Source organism: Myiozetetes cayanensis, unplaced genomic scaffold, assembly GCF_022539395.1.
Source record: "Myiozetetes cayanensis isolate MyiCay16 unplaced genomic scaffold, myiCay2020 scf1, whole genome shotgun sequence".
NCBI lineage: Eukaryota > Metazoa > Chordata > Aves > Passeriformes > Tyrannidae > Myiozetetes > Myiozetetes cayanensis.
The window spans coordinates 59,424,183-59,440,828 of record NW_026086604.1 but is presented as its reverse complement, the minus strand read 5'-3'; the positions used below and the strand labels follow the sequence as shown (position 1 = coordinate 59,440,828).

The 16,646-nt window shown below is 40.8% G+C and overlaps 1 protein-coding gene across 1 annotated transcript in view; it reads right to left on the bottom strand.

Moving 5' to 3' along the window:
* PARD6G (par-6 family cell polarity regulator gamma) overlaps positions 1-16,646 on the bottom strand; it is a 66,574-nt gene that overhangs the window by 46,851 nt on the left and 3,077 nt on the right. The window contains exon 2 of the mRNA XM_050325855.1: positions 6,098-6,320. Within this exon, the coding sequence (XP_050181812.1) occupies positions 6,098-6,320 (223 nt within the window). The remainder of the gene's footprint in view (positions 1-6,097; positions 6,321-16,646) is intronic.

Here is a 16,646-nt window from a genome sequence, read left to right as displayed (position 1 = left end):
ACAAGATGCTTTGCCTCCCTTCCAAATACAGTGGAGCTGCACATTTTCAAAGGCTAGAAGTAGACAAGTTGTTCCTCCCAGGAAGCAGAGGCTTCATGGCAGTGTTAAGCTGGTTTAAAATGTGCTGTGGTCCTGCCCATCCCATGCTAGCTCCTCACTCAAACAACTTGTTTTCTGCCACAGACCCAGCCCACTGGGTCACACTACTGCCAGGGCAGAGGACACAGGGTAGGAGCCCTGGGACAGTCTGACCAACAGCACAGCCACATCCTCCACTGCACCCGTGACTTACACCAAGTATCAGGAGAGTTTCTTCTCCGCCCTCCCACCATCTTTATACAGGAGCAGATAAACTGAAGACCTCAAGCCACCTTCTCTATACCCATTATTTTATTCCCTCAGACTCATGAAGAGTCTGAAGACCAAATGCAGAACAAATGAAGACCACTGTGAAAATTTGCTTAGCTCAGCCAAAAGCAAGATCAGAAGCAGTTCAGTATTTTCCCTCAGTAGGTGCTGCAACCTGCTTTATTCTTTAATATATCAGATGCCTTTGACAAGAGCAGTAAAATCACATTGTTCTTTTTGGGAAATACATTTTGAGGAGTTGAAGTCAATGCCTGTGCTGTAAAATGAACAGGAAGGTTACTGAAGAACCAAAAGGATGTGAAAGACTTCAACAAACTTTTCCAACTCTACCCACTTTAGAAGAGCAGAGAGTTAAAGGTTTTAGGTAGCTGGAAATAGTTGCTGCCTCAAAGCCAGTTTTTCTGTTTAACACATGTGGTTAGACAGCCAACAACCATTCCTAGGGATTATCTGCTCAAAGTAGGAAAGACAATAAAACAACCCACCATCGGTTTTTCAGTCAGATCTGGGCATGATTCCCATTAGCACATTTTTATTTTAAAACTGAGTGTGATTGCTTTGATTTTATAATACAAGAAAGCTAAGGACAGATGTTGGTACTTAGAGCTGAACAAAACTTTGCCAGGTAAATAAATTGTAGAGTTATGAACTGCTTCTGAACAGGCAGAAATATGTTTCATGGTACAGCAGTTTAAATACATTAGTCACTGCATGCAATTGAAGAAAAACAGCATCTTCCAATCTTTAAATTAAAACAAGACAAATCCAAAACCCAAACAGGTAAATGCACATTTTTCCCTGTTGATTTTGGATCAAGCTCTAAGTGAGAACTGATGGTAGACAGCAGCTCTAACCACTCAAGAAGGAAAACAACAATTGGTGTTCAGTACTGGTTTACTGTTACAGTAACAGACTATTAAAAAAATATAGCTACAAAAGAAAAGACACTTATAGCAAGTTTCTGAAGATGCTACTTGATGGTTTTTTACACACAATCAGTTTTCCAGACTGCAAAATACAAGACAATACAGGTATCAGAAGTCATCAGCCTTCTCCAACTTCCAGCCATGTTAATTAACAGCTGCAGTTCATTTGTGACATTTACTAAATTATAATGTAAAGCCCTGCTCCAGTTAGCTGTGGGGTGTGTTTTAGGATTGTTTGCTGTTAGAATGCTCTACAGCTTGTTCATATTTTTTTTGCCTTTTATGCTCCTGCAAGAAGTGTAATATTTGAAAAAGCTAACATGAGATACAGATTCAGCACCTGAGACTTCAGTGCTTCACCTGTCTCCTACTTGGAGGGCACTTATCATGAAACCACTTAAACCTTTAGAAAGCTTTAAAATTATTTGTATTGTTGGAAAGATTGGGAATTTGATTTAGAATTTGCATTAGGATTGACAAAATGCCCCCGCGTTTATTAATTTATTGTCATTTTACAATAACAATACTTTATAATAACAATTTTATTGTTATTGTTATTTATAGAATCAGAACAGATCTCCTGTTGCGATGGGAACAAAACAAAAAGGCTTCTCGGAAGAGTTTATTTGACCTCAGTCTGGTCTGGGATCAAGATGAGACCCAACAGCCTGTGCACCACCTCTGTCACCTTCTTTGCAACTTGAGCTATAGCAGATTTTGTAACTGCCCATGCAAACTCTATAAACCCCGAGGAGTGGTAGGAAGTGTAGGTGTGGTCATCATCAGCCTTCATCACTTCTCCCAGAATCCGAATCATTAGTCTGGGTTTAGAGTGGTATGCTCAGCTTGAATTAAGATCCAAATATTAGTCTGTTCACTATGCATTTCAGCATCTTGGTCCCAGATATACCACTCTTCCTTGGAAAAAAGCACTACACAGAGTACTTACAGAGTGATCAGCACGTTCATTTTGCAACACTTCTCCGAGTTTCTGAACTTTCTAGGTCGAACATACCATAGTAGGTAAACCAAGCAAAAGAAGAGAAATCCTGAAGTCTCTTTTACCTGGTAGACCTCCACTTACATCTTTATACCCCACTTGCTAAGTTCAAGGAGTTGTTTCAGGCAGATTTACAATGGAGACATTATAATTCAGCTATTTATTCCATTCTATTTAAGAGCCTCCAATACAGCTTGGTTTGAACATATGCTCTGCCTCTGTGAGACAGGCATTAAAGCAAGATTTGATAATAATTTCATTCCATTTAATCATACAAGAAACACTACATACAGTACATAACACTAACTCCTTTCAGGTTTTCTGTTCTATGTTTCTTATTGAATTCACAGTTTACGCTTAAATATTTTTGCAGTATGCAAGAGATTGTCTCCAGTGCTGTAGTTTAAATCAGACACAGAACAAATAGTACTGAAAAAATGATGATCAACTGTATCATCAGATAAGCTCTTCCTTTATGCAGGTTTTGGATGGAGTACAAGAGTTCAGATATTATGGAGCAAGCCAAACACATCCATGATTTCATGTGTTAGAAATTCTAAGTTCTTTGGGACATCCATCCCTTCCACAGCAGCAGGCACCTTCCATAGAGAGTTCTGTGTATATCTGACGTCAGTTACAGCCGAGTGAACAAAATCTCAAGCTCAAAGCATCGGCTGATATAAATCACTACTGTACTAACAAAGTCAAAAGAGCCACATCAGTTTACAACACAGGACATGACCCATACTTGCAGCCTGGGAAAGCAAGTCAAAAGAAAACTGCCTTTTCTTTTTATAGCCTGGTTCTCTAATTAGGATTTTTGTCTGCACTGTAATTTGGTGTTGGAAAAAAAAATGGCAGAAAAGAGCACCACATACTTTCAGCAGACAAATCACTAAGAACTATAAAAACTTGCTATAGCTGAATTTACTCAAACATAACCCCCAAATGTCCTGGACTCTTCAAGACCCCAAAAACCATGAAGAGTGATTGTTGCAAGCACACTGGGAACAGCAATTCAAGTTCTTATTAAAATGGCTAGCTAAGAAGCACTGACATCAATGGCCTGGGAACAGCTACTGTGATCCTGAAAAATCTGGAGCTCAGAAGACTTGAACAAAAAAGGAGAAAGTAGAATAAAGTCATCCCACACCTGGACAGTCCAAGCAATGAGCACATGGTTTGCCACTGGTGACAAGTGAGGGAAAGGCTTTTGAACTGAAAAAGTGCAGGACTAAGCTCAGACGAAAAACATCTAGGCAAACAAAGGCAAATTGTTGCTTGATTATTGTGCAAAGAGTAAGTTATCTATTTTGTCACTCTGGGAACAAACAGGCTGTTTGTTTGTAACATTCATGATTGTATCATTCAGCTCGACAAGAGAAAGGATATCCCAGCTATAAACTGAGAACACAAATGACTAATCATGCAATCATTGATAAACAGTTTGCTCTGCTAGAAAAAAAAAGACCTGTACTTCAACTATTCAGTCCTTTCATGTCTGCATACTTCTGCCTGGTTCCCTCAAACAAGACTGTGAGAACAACCTCTGGCAGCCACCTTACAGGATTACTCCCACTGAAGAGCAGTGATCCCTGATCCAAAAGCCTAGAGAGACCATGCTCTGCAGTCTCCTTCAAAGTCACAGCAGAGGACTGCCCTCATATTTTACTAGCATCCCTGTCACCTTAATTTCCTGCCTCTGAAGTCAGAGTTTAGGGTGTGAGCTGAAGCATTGCAGGCACACCACATTCCCCTGAATGTGGCAATGATTTCTTGGACCTAGTCATCTTGTTCTCTCATGCAGGTATCCAATAGAAGGACCAGCATTGCTCTGTCACCCCAGTCTGAAGCCAGGGAAAACAGCGGGGGAGCAGAGGAAAAAGATAAACAAGATTTCAGTAACTCCTACTATTCTTTAAGGGAACAATTTCTAAAGGCTTTGTCAAAGCAAAGGAAATGGACTTGGGACCATCCACAAGTATAAATCTCAAATGTTAACCTCAGGAGTCCCTTATGAAAGGTACCACTAAGCAAAGGAATGGGCCAGAATTTACTGTTCTCTTCAGCTTTATAGAGGGAGAATGTGTGCTGGGAAAGTTTTCAGGCTTTCCTACACATGAGGAGGCAATGGCCTGTCTTCCCTCTTACAGCAGCTTTCTTACTTGTCAGCATGATTCTTCTCACTGAGCAAGAGGTAAAAGAAAAGCTTTTTAAAAAGGAAATAATGCCCTTTTCCATTAAGGTTAAAAATTATAAACCTTCACAACTAGCATGCTTCTCCTATTGAAGAAAAGGAGGGAGCACTTTTTCTATTTGTAGTCAACAGGTCTCTCATTTGCCTACTTCTGCGATTGGCATTTTGGCGGCAACCCCCTCCCAGTGCAGAATTAGGGATACTCAGTGGTTTCAGCAGTCTGTTCGAAGCAGAGCAAGGACAACTGCATTTTGAATAGGATTGATGCAGAGACACGAATAAACTTGAACTGAAGTAGGCATGATAAGGGATTTCTCATGACCTGACCCACCATAAACACCAGTCCTAACAGGCATCACAGGAAGAAGACTTCATAGAATTTGTAATCCACCTTTGCATTTTCTGCACAAGAATGGAGAGTAAGTCCTCTCCCACAGACATATCCACTCACCTGATAGACACATCACCAAAGCAAACTGCTGTAGACCCTCTTCTCAATTGCCTCCTTGAGCACTTATCACATCTAAAAGAAGGTGGCAAACAACATGCTCTGAACAGACAAGAGCCACGCAGCCCTGGATGTACCTGATGACATTGAATTGAACGACACACTACACCAGCTCTATACACCAGCTCTATACACCAGCTCTATACACCAGCTCATACCAGTGAAAAGGCTGGAGCCTCCTGCTACATCCTTATCAGTACACAGCAAGAGTCCACACCAAAAAAGCTACATGACTGCTCAGTCTCAGATTAAGTCTTTTTTCTGAATCTGCTGCTGACAAGACTTTAATTCCAAATTCCATGTGCTGTAAATCACTGTATGACCGAAAAAAACTGTGGAGGAAGTGTTAACATAGTGTTAGGTTCCCCTGGGACTTAAGGAGCTCTGTGTGGAAGACATCTCATTATAAAACCAGTCCTCATCTGAAGCAACTGCCAAACATGGTCTTTAAGGAGAACAACACACAGTCACTTAAACCTGATGTCACCTTGACATTTGGGCATTCTACCCAAGGTTTGCTTGATGAATCAAAATGGGAAGAATCAGCATTCTTTAATGTAAGGAGGGAAAAATCATCGTTTGTCTGTTTGCCAGGTCAACATAGTCAAACAAGATGTCATTTGTGACTTTTTTTTTCCTTTCGTAACTACATATCTGTGTGGGTTCCCATACTACACAGGCATGAATCATTTGGGTATGACACTGACTATCAAGATGGATAGATAAGATTTCTAAATGTGAAGCAGCAGTACTAGGATCCCCTCCCTCCTCACAGCTCCCTCAAAAAAAGTGGAATAGTGCACTCGGCATGCTCAAGTGATGACATGGTACCAGTCGTACACTCCCTTCAGAAAATACAGGGCCCATGGTGATTCTCAGCATGTTATCCTTTAAGCACCTTACAGGTAGCAATGTAGTCCCTCTAACTGCCCTAAAGCCAAGCCATTCCTGCAAGTTGCAATGAAGTGCCTGAGAGGAGGAGCAAGATGGCCCCTAGGCCCCTCTTACATCATTTCAGCCTTTAAATTGGTGCCACAAATCCACTCTTCACCTTGCCCCAGCACACTTGGAGGCACTGAAATGAAATTGAATCTTACCTTGTCTTTGTATAAAAACCCTGAGCAGTGGATGAGCACTTGAAACAGCCTTGAAGAAGTTGTCATCATTATTAATAGGGAGAAGGTCTCCATGCACATCAGCATATCCGATCATCACTTCCAGGTTGGCTATGTGATGAATGTGAAGAATTAGTTTGTAGAAGTCTTCAAACTTTCCTGGTTTGTAGCGATCCAGAGAGAACCTTCTGAACTCTGCCCCAAACTGCAAGAGAAAGCAAACAGAGCATCAGCAGATGTGTCAACATAGGCCAGTGCTGTAGCTTGGCATTCGAACATGGTATACATCACCTCTCTCTTTTCATAGAATCCGAGAACCACAGAATCAATTAGGTTGGAAAAGATCTCTGAGATCATCGAATCCAACCTCTACATATTCCAACATATTTCATGGTGAACATAGTCACATGTTGGTGTTTACAAGTCTACAAATGGTCCTCACATTAGAACATAAACATGGCTACCAAGACACCACTCTGTTTGACAATAGATATGCTCAAGTGTTCCATCTTAGAAGAAATCACATTTTTAAAACATTAATTTTTCACTAAATCCTCTAGAGAAAAACTGCATTTGTAGGATTTAACTTTGAAGGTCCATCATTCATTATCATAATCTCAGGCATCCACAGAACCACGCTTCCCCAAAGCGGAAGTATTCACTCTACTGATTTCAAAAAGAACTTACTCAGTTATACAAACAACCTTATAAAAGTTCTTTGCACGTTTCCCATCAATACCACTGTGATCCCAATGAAAAGACCTTTAAAGAAGCATGCTGTGTGAGCACACAGCTTGTTATTAGAAAATACACTCACTCTACATGACACCTGAATTTCCAGGTAGTCCATACAGGAGGAGGAAAGTTAGTTTTCATGGTTTTATTTTTTCTATCGTTCCACCAGTTTTTATTTTTCAAGCTTTACAGATCATGAAGTGGTTGCCAAAAACAAAACCAAAAAAGGTGGGTGGGGAGTGGAGGTTGTGTGATTTGCCACAAGAAAATTGAAAATGTTATAAATCCATGAAGCTGTTTAAAACAAGTCACAAAGTGATCGCGGAGAAGATTTCAATTTACCTTGTTTCTGATATTAGAAACAAAGTATGCTATTAGAACAGGAAAGGAAAAATTTGATTCTATAATGAAGGAAATTAAGAGAATGAAAAAGGGCATCTAATTAAACTAAATAGCTTAAATCATCTTTCTGGTACACTTAATTTAATAACTCAGATTGTATAGTATTAGTATACTACTGTTCATCAACTGAACCTCTAAAACCATCCTAACTCACTCTTGAAAGCGTGGAACCACAGCCACAGATCCAAGTACAAGTATGGATCTCATGGAAGTTCTCATTTACAAAGTCAGTCAATACTAGGGCTAGAAACTGAAGACACAAAACTAGTAAGGACACAAAGAAAACGAAGGAAAAAAAGAAACAAGAAAAGAGAGAATCTTCTCTAGATAAATTCCTCATCACAATGAAGAATGACTTGCTTAGAGGTGCTCAGCTGTTAAATCAACTATACATGCAAGCCACTCTTTTGATGAGACTAACAAAAGTATGAATCATCACTATAATAATTTTCAAGCAAAAAAGATAAAAAGCAAAAAAAACACGACAACCTTACTGGCTTTGGGCACAAGCATGTTCTAAAATTACTTCCACAGTTATGAAAATCCCACTCTTCAGCATCAAAGCCTAGTTGTGATCATCTGAAAGCTTGTTTAGTCAAATTATGCTGCTTGTTTGTAATACTAACTGCTAGTTCCAGTTTGGATTTCAGAATGCCCATCCAAATGCACAAAAGGCAAACAAACCACAGCTGGTTCCAATGGGGAAAAACAGTCCTCCTTTGTCCTCCACCCCTCGCCCCTCTCCAGAGAAACCCAAGTGGCAACTTACTTCCATTGACACATTTCAAACTAAAAAAAAAAATTAAGTCTTTTTATTTAGGTTTTCTTTTTCATAGATTCAAGCAAGAAACAACCATTTTCCAGTGACAAGTTTATCTACATGGTAGATAAGGGGGTTCCTACCTAAGGGGGTAGGAACAAGGTTTTTGTAGGCTTTGTTTAGAGCTGCATCTCCTGCTCTGCACACCTGAGCAGGAACCTGGGATTCCTTGGTATTCCTTTAGCCAAAATGCCAGAGCATTCAGATGCCAATTCCAGGAAACATTTGTTTACTGGATAACTTGTTTAGGACCATTAGCACACACGGTACTTGCAAGGATGTGGCTGCTGTGCGGTCTCACCCCAGTACAACACCCATCCTACACAGCCCCTCGGACACCTGCCTTGCACGGTCTGCTGGGGGAACACATCGGTCCTGCTCTGCCCAATACAAGAGCCCAGGCAGAGGCCAGCTCCTGCAAAGGGACAGCACACCCAGTGGGAAAGTGACATGGAAAGAGAGGAAAGAAGGATGGTTACTTGCACGCTGGTATGACCCGAAGCTCAGCTTAAGTTGCCACATAAGAGCAAGAGAGATAGCAAAAGGGCCAGGCCTCCCAGCCTAAGCCCCATGGGCACGCTGGACATGACACTACTGGATCAGTGGAGCGTGACATGTGGGAATGCAACTGCAGACTTGGGGTGCTGTGGTCTGACACGAATGCTGTACAGTCAAATTAACTTGTTCACATGTTCAGCCTTAGGAAAGCCCAAAAGACAATTTCATTTGCCTAGGAATAGGACAATAGTAAAAAAAACACATGAGATTTCACTTGTACTTTGTGCATGACATAGTCTTTTAAGGCAAAAGAGCTAGAAGGTGATTCTGTAAAGGACTAGGAGGAGGGAAGTGTCTCTTCAAAAGAGATTTAAGAAGATAATGAGGATGACTTTTTTTTTGTTTGAAGTTAGTATTATTGTAGTAATAGTCTAGCTGATTAATTCCCTCTGTGTATATACACAGGCAGCAACCATTGTCAGTGGGTCTTTCAGAAGAGGGGAAAAAAATGCTTCAGCTCATTCATCATCCCTAATGAGGCTGATAGAAAGTATCGCAGTAATAATAGGTTTTGCAGCACCACACAGCTTGGAGACTGAGCGCTCTGCATTGTATTCAGCCAGGATTTCGAGATAACATCCACCAAGTATCTTACAGAAACTAGAAAATCTGAGGGCTTTGCACAGATAGCCAAGATTACTAATCTGCTTCTCCGAACTACAAAGTTCATCTTTAGTGTATCTCTTCACAGGAAGATACACAGGGACTAGTGTCTGCCAGCAAAGTCTCTGCCAGCACAATACTGAATCACACCGTTTGATAAGCTAACAGTTTTAAAAAGCAAATTAGTTTTCCAGAATGAAGTAAATTATTCAGAGCTATTTAACTAATGCAAATACTGCATCTAGTATTGCAGAAGTCAGAGGACGAGAGGGACATAGATAACTTGAAAGAATTTCATCTGACAGAGTTAATCATGGTTGAAAAAAAAAAAGTTGGAAAGAACTGTACATTTTCTTTCACAAAAATAACCTCTGTCCCAAGATCTTCAAAGTATCGGCCAACCACTATACTTGCTGTCTGCGGTTTGATGACAAAAAACAAAACACAATACACGAGGCAGAAATCCTGAGAAAAAACAGATGCCAAGTTAACAAAAAAGAAAAGTGTTCAGATAAAAGTTCTCTTAAACAAGGAAGTCAGAGCTAACTGATCAAAACTTACAGTCCCATGAAAAGTAATCAACTGCCTTTTTTTTTGTTGTTGTTGTTTTTGTTTTTTTTTTGGGGGGGGTTGTTTTTTGTTTGTTTTGTTTTGTTTTCTGCAAAGGGGTACGAGAGGTCAGAGGAGACGAAGAAGCAGGATTTTGAGGTTTGTTTACTTAGAGAGCTGTTATTTTGTAAAATGAAAGAGTTATTTTGAAGCAAAAGAGATCAACCTTTTTTTTTTTTTTAATTTTAAGTTTCAAGAAGTTTCCAGGGCCAAAAATGAATCCCTATGTTTATGAAGTGCCATCCCTCCAGTTTATTGGTGGCTTTGAAATCAGGCTATTGTAATAAGAAGACATCAAAGAGCAACATTTAGCAATAAACTTGAATTATGTGAGCCACCTAGTTCTCTCGTGAAGTAAAAAATTAAAAACAGAAAGAAAAACAAACACTTTCATCCTTGCATAGACTATAATTTCTTCTTACCTGTGAGATTTTCAAAACTGGGAAGACCTAATCAGTGATGCTTTATCAGCAAGAAGAAACAGAGGGCAAGAAAGAGGAGGGAAGACAATGTAAATGGTTTTGAAGTCACCTGGGACTTCAGAGCTCTGCTGTCATGTTTATGTCTGTTTCTCTGTTCCCTTTTTCTCCCCCAGTTATGTCTCCCTCAGCTCACTCAGCACGCTCTTACTCTCCTCCCAGTTTCACAGTGGTTGTCACTATGGCAAGACACCACCAAACATGGAGATGTTCTCTGCAACAAGTTCTTTCTTCAACCACTTGCCCCAAAGCAGCTCTGCTTCATCCCAGTGATCAAGCTGGTAGAAAGTGTGGGATTTCATGTTCTGCTGTTCAATGCTCACAACTTGCTAATTCTTCCAAGACAGTCAAAGAGCAAGACATCCTCTCTTCTATTTGCCCTTCATAGAACCGACATCACAGACATAATTTCCCTACCTTCTCCTCCAAACTTTTTTCCTGATTGGTATCATGCCATACTCCCACCCTTCTTCCTTCTATTCCCTCCTTTCAATCCCCCATTAAAATACAGCCAAGCTTTAGTACCTTAAAAATCTTAAAATAGTTTCTCTTCGCAAAAAAACCAGTGGTTCCCCTTCTTATTCATGCTTCTTGTACACAATGCTTCCCATCTCTGCTTTTTGTTTGAAGAACAACAGTTGTAACTGCTTCAACACTTTCCAGCAGTCTGTAAGGCTCAGTTCATGACAATACTTTTCTTTCTTCTGCATCTACTTGGAAGAGAAATTCAGCTCCTTTCTCTGTCCCCATCATTCTCAGTTCAACTTCTGTTCATGAGATGCACCTCCTATTCAACCTCATATAGATTCTCTTCACACTCAGCTACCAGCTCAAGGGCAATTTAAAGTCAAGCTGATCCTTTCCCCTGCCTCACCTACCTTATTTCATGATTATTGGGAACTAGACCACTACACTGCCTTCTCCAGCATTTCTAACTCCAGTGCTACCTTTCATTCAGGTAGTTGCATATATTTACGTGTTAATTACCCAGATCTTTTCTGCCCAATATCTTAAATCCACGGACACCATGCAGCTACTCATCTGCACAGCTAGACTGCTGCTCCGTACTTTACCCTAGCTTTCCTAAACACTATCTTGCCTCACTACCATGTGGTAGTCTGTGAAAATAGCTATCCATAAAAGCAATTTTATCAGCCTGGTCACTGGAACCCATCATTCCTTTCTTTGCCACCCCTGCTCCAGTAGTTCCTCTCCTATCAAGTCACCCACGTAGTTGCTTTCTCTCTACCATCTCTCTCAGTACTGCCTCCAAGCAGCACACTGCCAGCCTTTGTCACTGCTTCACCTCTTGATATTTAAACCCCCACTGCTGTTGTCCTTGAAGAAAGAGTCATTAGCAGCAAAGCAAAGCCCTTAAAATAAATAATAAGTGCAAAGTCCACCTTTCCAAAAGAAAATCTCTTCCTTTTTTATTCCAGTCCCCTACATCTCTGGGAGGAAACCAAAGCCTGTTTACAAATGATGTAGACCAAGATGGTCCTGCATTTTCAAGAGAAGACCAAGCATCACACACTCCTTCACACCACAGAGCTTAAGCACAAATACAGCACAGGACATCCATGGCATGTCACCATCAGGACAAGGGAAGAAGGAAGATTTGGCACCTTGCTAAAGAGACAAAGGACCACTGAATCAGGTCTGGTTTACCCTGCCAACAGCAGATGAATCCGTGAGCCTAACTTTCTGCAGAAAGGTAGCTCTGCCCAACAATAGGCCTCTAGCAAAATCAAAACACTTTCCGAACATTTACTGAGAGATATCTACATAGATAAAGGAACCTATAACCAGTAAAGGCTTTGGCTGGTTGCAAACTTATGTAAGGCCCTTTTAGTTTCCGCCAGAGGTTTCCCCATGAGCTCAGGGCCAACAACAGCTGCAGAGAAGTAATTTGATGCACATGCACGCACACCCCTGGCCAGACCTGAACGGGGACTGGGAACAGCTGTGCAGGACGGAAGCAGGAGGGATGGCCCAAGGCTGGGTGGCTCTGGGGTTGGTGCACCACACCCCATCCCAGACACTTCTGCCTGAATTAACTGCAGGAATTTCCAATGGGAACAGGACTACCTGGGAGATTTTGCCTTCACTTATAGGGAAAAAAAATGTCTCCAAAGGTACATTTCATCTTTTAACTTCTGGCCTCCATTGTAAAGGTAATTAGGGTCAAGCAGTCAATCCTTGGAAAACCTTTCTTGGTTACTAAAAGCTCAGACTGAGTGCATGCAGTCTGCTACAAAGGGAATGATAAGGGATTACAGAGGACAGCACCATTAATTGCACCTCTGAAGAACTCCTTGGAGGTGGCTAGTCCTGGAGCCTGTCAGACAGATCCTCCACAGGTATTTTAATCTCACACAGGAGACATTCCTTTCTGACTTCACTGTAAACAACATTTAATTTTCTGAGGTGCTCTTCAAAGTTGAAAGGTCTATTGTTGGGTGTCCTTTAAGACTGTTTCAATGTGGCGAGACTAAATTTCAGAAGACTACTCATGTAAGACAGACAGGCTGGACAAAGTTTTAAGCCGATCAGAAATTCCCAAGTTACTAGACTAAAAATTATTACAAACAGGTGAGAAGCTGGAGGAAAGATCAAGAACAGGAGAGTATGGGAGGTACTGAAACACAGGGCAGCAGCCCTAGCCCTTCTGGTCAATGCATTACAGGGACACTGATAACCATATAGTTAGCACAGCTAGCACCCAAGCCCGTAACAGTATACTAACTTCGGGAATGTCACAGGAGAAACTACCATCTTTCCATAACTAGACAGACCTGAGACTACATATAACATGAGCACCAGAGCATATCCTCCTCTACAGCATGCTCTATGACACCAGGCAGCTCAAAGCACATGTTCTAGCCTTCCCTGTATATCCTGCAGACACAACTGCTCATATAGTTTCTGAGTACAGGTCTGAGAAGATACTTCCACTGTGCTGGTGCTTATTGCAGCTGTCACCTCAACAGAACTATCACAAAATGACTTTTCTGTGCAACACTTTCCAGCTGAAAGGTTTGGCCTCTCCTCTGTGAGGGCAGCAAGCACGAACCGGGCCCACTGTTGTGGCTCAGCTGCTGCATGGTAACTTGTAAAGCTGTGGTCACTTTCTCTAATGTCACCTAACCACTTAAAGATAGACTTAAGCTTACTAGGTATGACCACTTCAGAAAGTCATCCTCCTATGAAAAACAAAGATTTGTAATAACAGACGAACTAGGATTTTAGTAGGTGCTATTTAGCACATCAGAATAAGTACAATACCTGCCGTGAGAAGCCCAGCAAACTGGGAGGGAAAGGAAGAGAGGCAACACTTCTTAAGAGATTGTTTACAGTCTCTTCGTCTTGACACGTTTTGCAACAATCCAGACCGTCTCAAGTTGCTATTACCGTGGCACACTGTCTTCATCTGCGAGGGGGAAGGACTGCAGTTTTCTGAGTCCATGCCACATTTGGCTTGCATATAATCAAATATGTTTTGAAGCTCAAAAGCAGAAGTTAAATCAGCTGGTTACAGGGCTTTTCACTGCACTTTAGTTTTATTCTAGGTATGACATGTATGACCTTAACTTGAAAGAATAAGTACTGCTTAAAAACTTAAAGTGGACTTAAAGTCTGTTTTAACATCTTGTAGGTTAAAAGGAGTGCTGCTTTTCGCTCTATTTTGAAGCGTGCTACACGTGGAAAACTTTTCTTAAAATTTCAGAAGGCCTGTAAGGCTTCAGGGTTAGGGTGAAATCCAAGTACAAAAGGCTGGAAAACACTATTTGTAGACCTCTCTCACTTAGCTAACACCAGACAGTGTAGAACTAGACCTTTAAAATCTCTTCACAGGGGAATGTTAAAAGTAAGTTTGCTCTTACTGCTATTGCTACAGCTATAACACTGCTTGATGTTCTGCTTTATACCTTTCAAATACACAGTGTGGGTACGTACAGTGTAATAGCTGAACAGTCACGTGGACATGCAGTATCAGCAACTTTTGGAGGAGTTAAAAAAAAAAAAAAAGGGATGCAAAAGGTTTAAACCAGCAACCTTTATGTAATGGCACAGGTACATTTCTTCTAAGAAGAGGTGACAACATGTGAGCAGGACAAATCAAGCTGTTTGGATGTTATATCTATATGTTATATCTATCCAGTTATATCTGGGCAGGCTTGCTGAAGCACTGACTTCTACACTTGCCTCAGACCAAAGCACATTCTTTCAGCTGCTAGTGACTTTGTAAGAGCATGGAGCACAGTTGATCCCAAACATGTTCTCCGTCTTTGAAAACCATAACTGTATCATGTCTATTCATGACACATCAAAAATGACTGAATACTTACTAAAAATCCATTTGCGACATCCATCTTAACACCAGCATTTAGAGGAACAAAGTCAAAACAGGATGGGAGAAGGGAGTAAAAAAATATGGTTATACTTAACTGGTTCTATTTATTTTAATGGGTTTGTTTACAGGAGTAGGATGTTAGTCACGTTATTGTTAATTTGTAAATCAGTTTGTAAAAAACATGACACTATTAATGAGGCAGAAATGTCACAGTCAGCATGTGAATCAGGTAGCTGCACTTTTACAATCCTCAGCCATTATCAAAAGTTCCATTGTCTAAGAGGGTTCAGCAACAACAAAGGGTTTTTTTTCCAGAGGACTGTTTTTTGGGGAACCATGAGTACATTTACCCCTTTTGAAAACATGAAAATTAATTCTTACTTGTATATACAGTTGGCAGGAATTTAATAGTAGTAGCAGAAAAATAGTGCTCTGTTGCTTTTAAGCCAGAAACATAAAACTGTCAGTTTCAAAGTGAAAAAAAAACCAAAACTACCCACATTTTCACTAACTATTCAAAAGGCTATCATTTAAAGACCCGACGCAATCTTATATCTCTGCTATTCCAGAATATCTAAGTGACTAAAAAGACATACATATTTGGGCTGACAGCTACCTTCCCTGTTTGAAAAGCTGTGTATACAATTCAAGGGGACAAAAAAAATTAAATCCCCTTTCACTCAGAGCAAGACGAAAGAAGATCAGCTACATGGAGTTATAATTAAAGAGAAGTCTCACCATTAATGCAGGAATTCCTATTTTACAAGTATTTATTCTTCTGTAAGCTTATACTTACAGGCAAAGAAGCCTGCAACCTCTCTGTAAAGCTAAAGAGAGAAAATGAAAAATAGGTTAAGAACCCTGCCTGTGGCCATGAGATCCCAAACAAAACAAACAAAAAAAGCCCCACACATTGCAGGCACTGGAGCTCTTGGTAAAAGGGAAAAAAGAGAAAGAAAGGGTCATCTGGAAAACTTTTTCAGAGATTAGAGACATTTTCTTTAGAGGGGACAGATACTTCACTTGTCACCCGACAGAGGAAAAGAGCCAATGAGTACTAGACACATGAGAATACACAGTTGTTTTAAGTCAGCAAGATAATGTGTTTTCAGATCCTGTCTAAAAGGGCTGATACATTAATCCTGAGCTACAGAGACAACACCTAGATAAGAACTGAGCTTCTAATTTATTCTGTCATGAAACACGGGAGAGGAGGGCTGAGTACAATTCAATTAATATTTTCCTGTGACATGTACCAATTTCTAAGTGGGTTTCTCTTTACCCTTCCACTTTCCTATCTAGCAGCAAGCTTTAAAGTGTTTTCATTTTAAGACCAGTTCTCAGAGGAGGATACAGAGGAAGGGAGAAAGCACGGACCCTGACAGAAGAGGACTTTTTAAAGCAGAAGACTATAGCAATTTCCATCATTGACATGTCTGAAAACAGAGGTGCAAACAGATGGCAGATGCTGTTTTCCCCTTCAGTATTTGCTGCAACACAGTGATTCAAGAGGCTTTTGCAGCACCTCAGTCACACAAAGAAAAAACAACCTGATGTACACCAACAGGCATGACACAGTGTTACAAAGCTCATCCTTCCAAAAAGACACGTAGCCAGGGAACATGTCACTGCCAATGATCCCACCACATAGTCACAAGGCATTAAAAAGTCCTCAGACACAAGCATCAGCAGCTGAAGCATGCTTCTGAGACACGTTCTCAGAAGAGATGATGGGTCAGGCTAGGTCCAGCGAAGGTACAGGCTGGTTCAGATCAGCCGAAATCCAATCATCCACAAAGCTCACAGGTCTACTGGACAAGAAAAGAATACTGCCTGGAGTTTTGGGCCCTTTGACACAAGAAGGATGTTGAAAAACTGGAGTGCGTTCAGCCACCAAGATCCTCCCTTCCTCCTTCTCCTCGCTCTGCCCTGTTTTATGGGTTTTTTTGATAATCCTCTGGTAGCCATCAG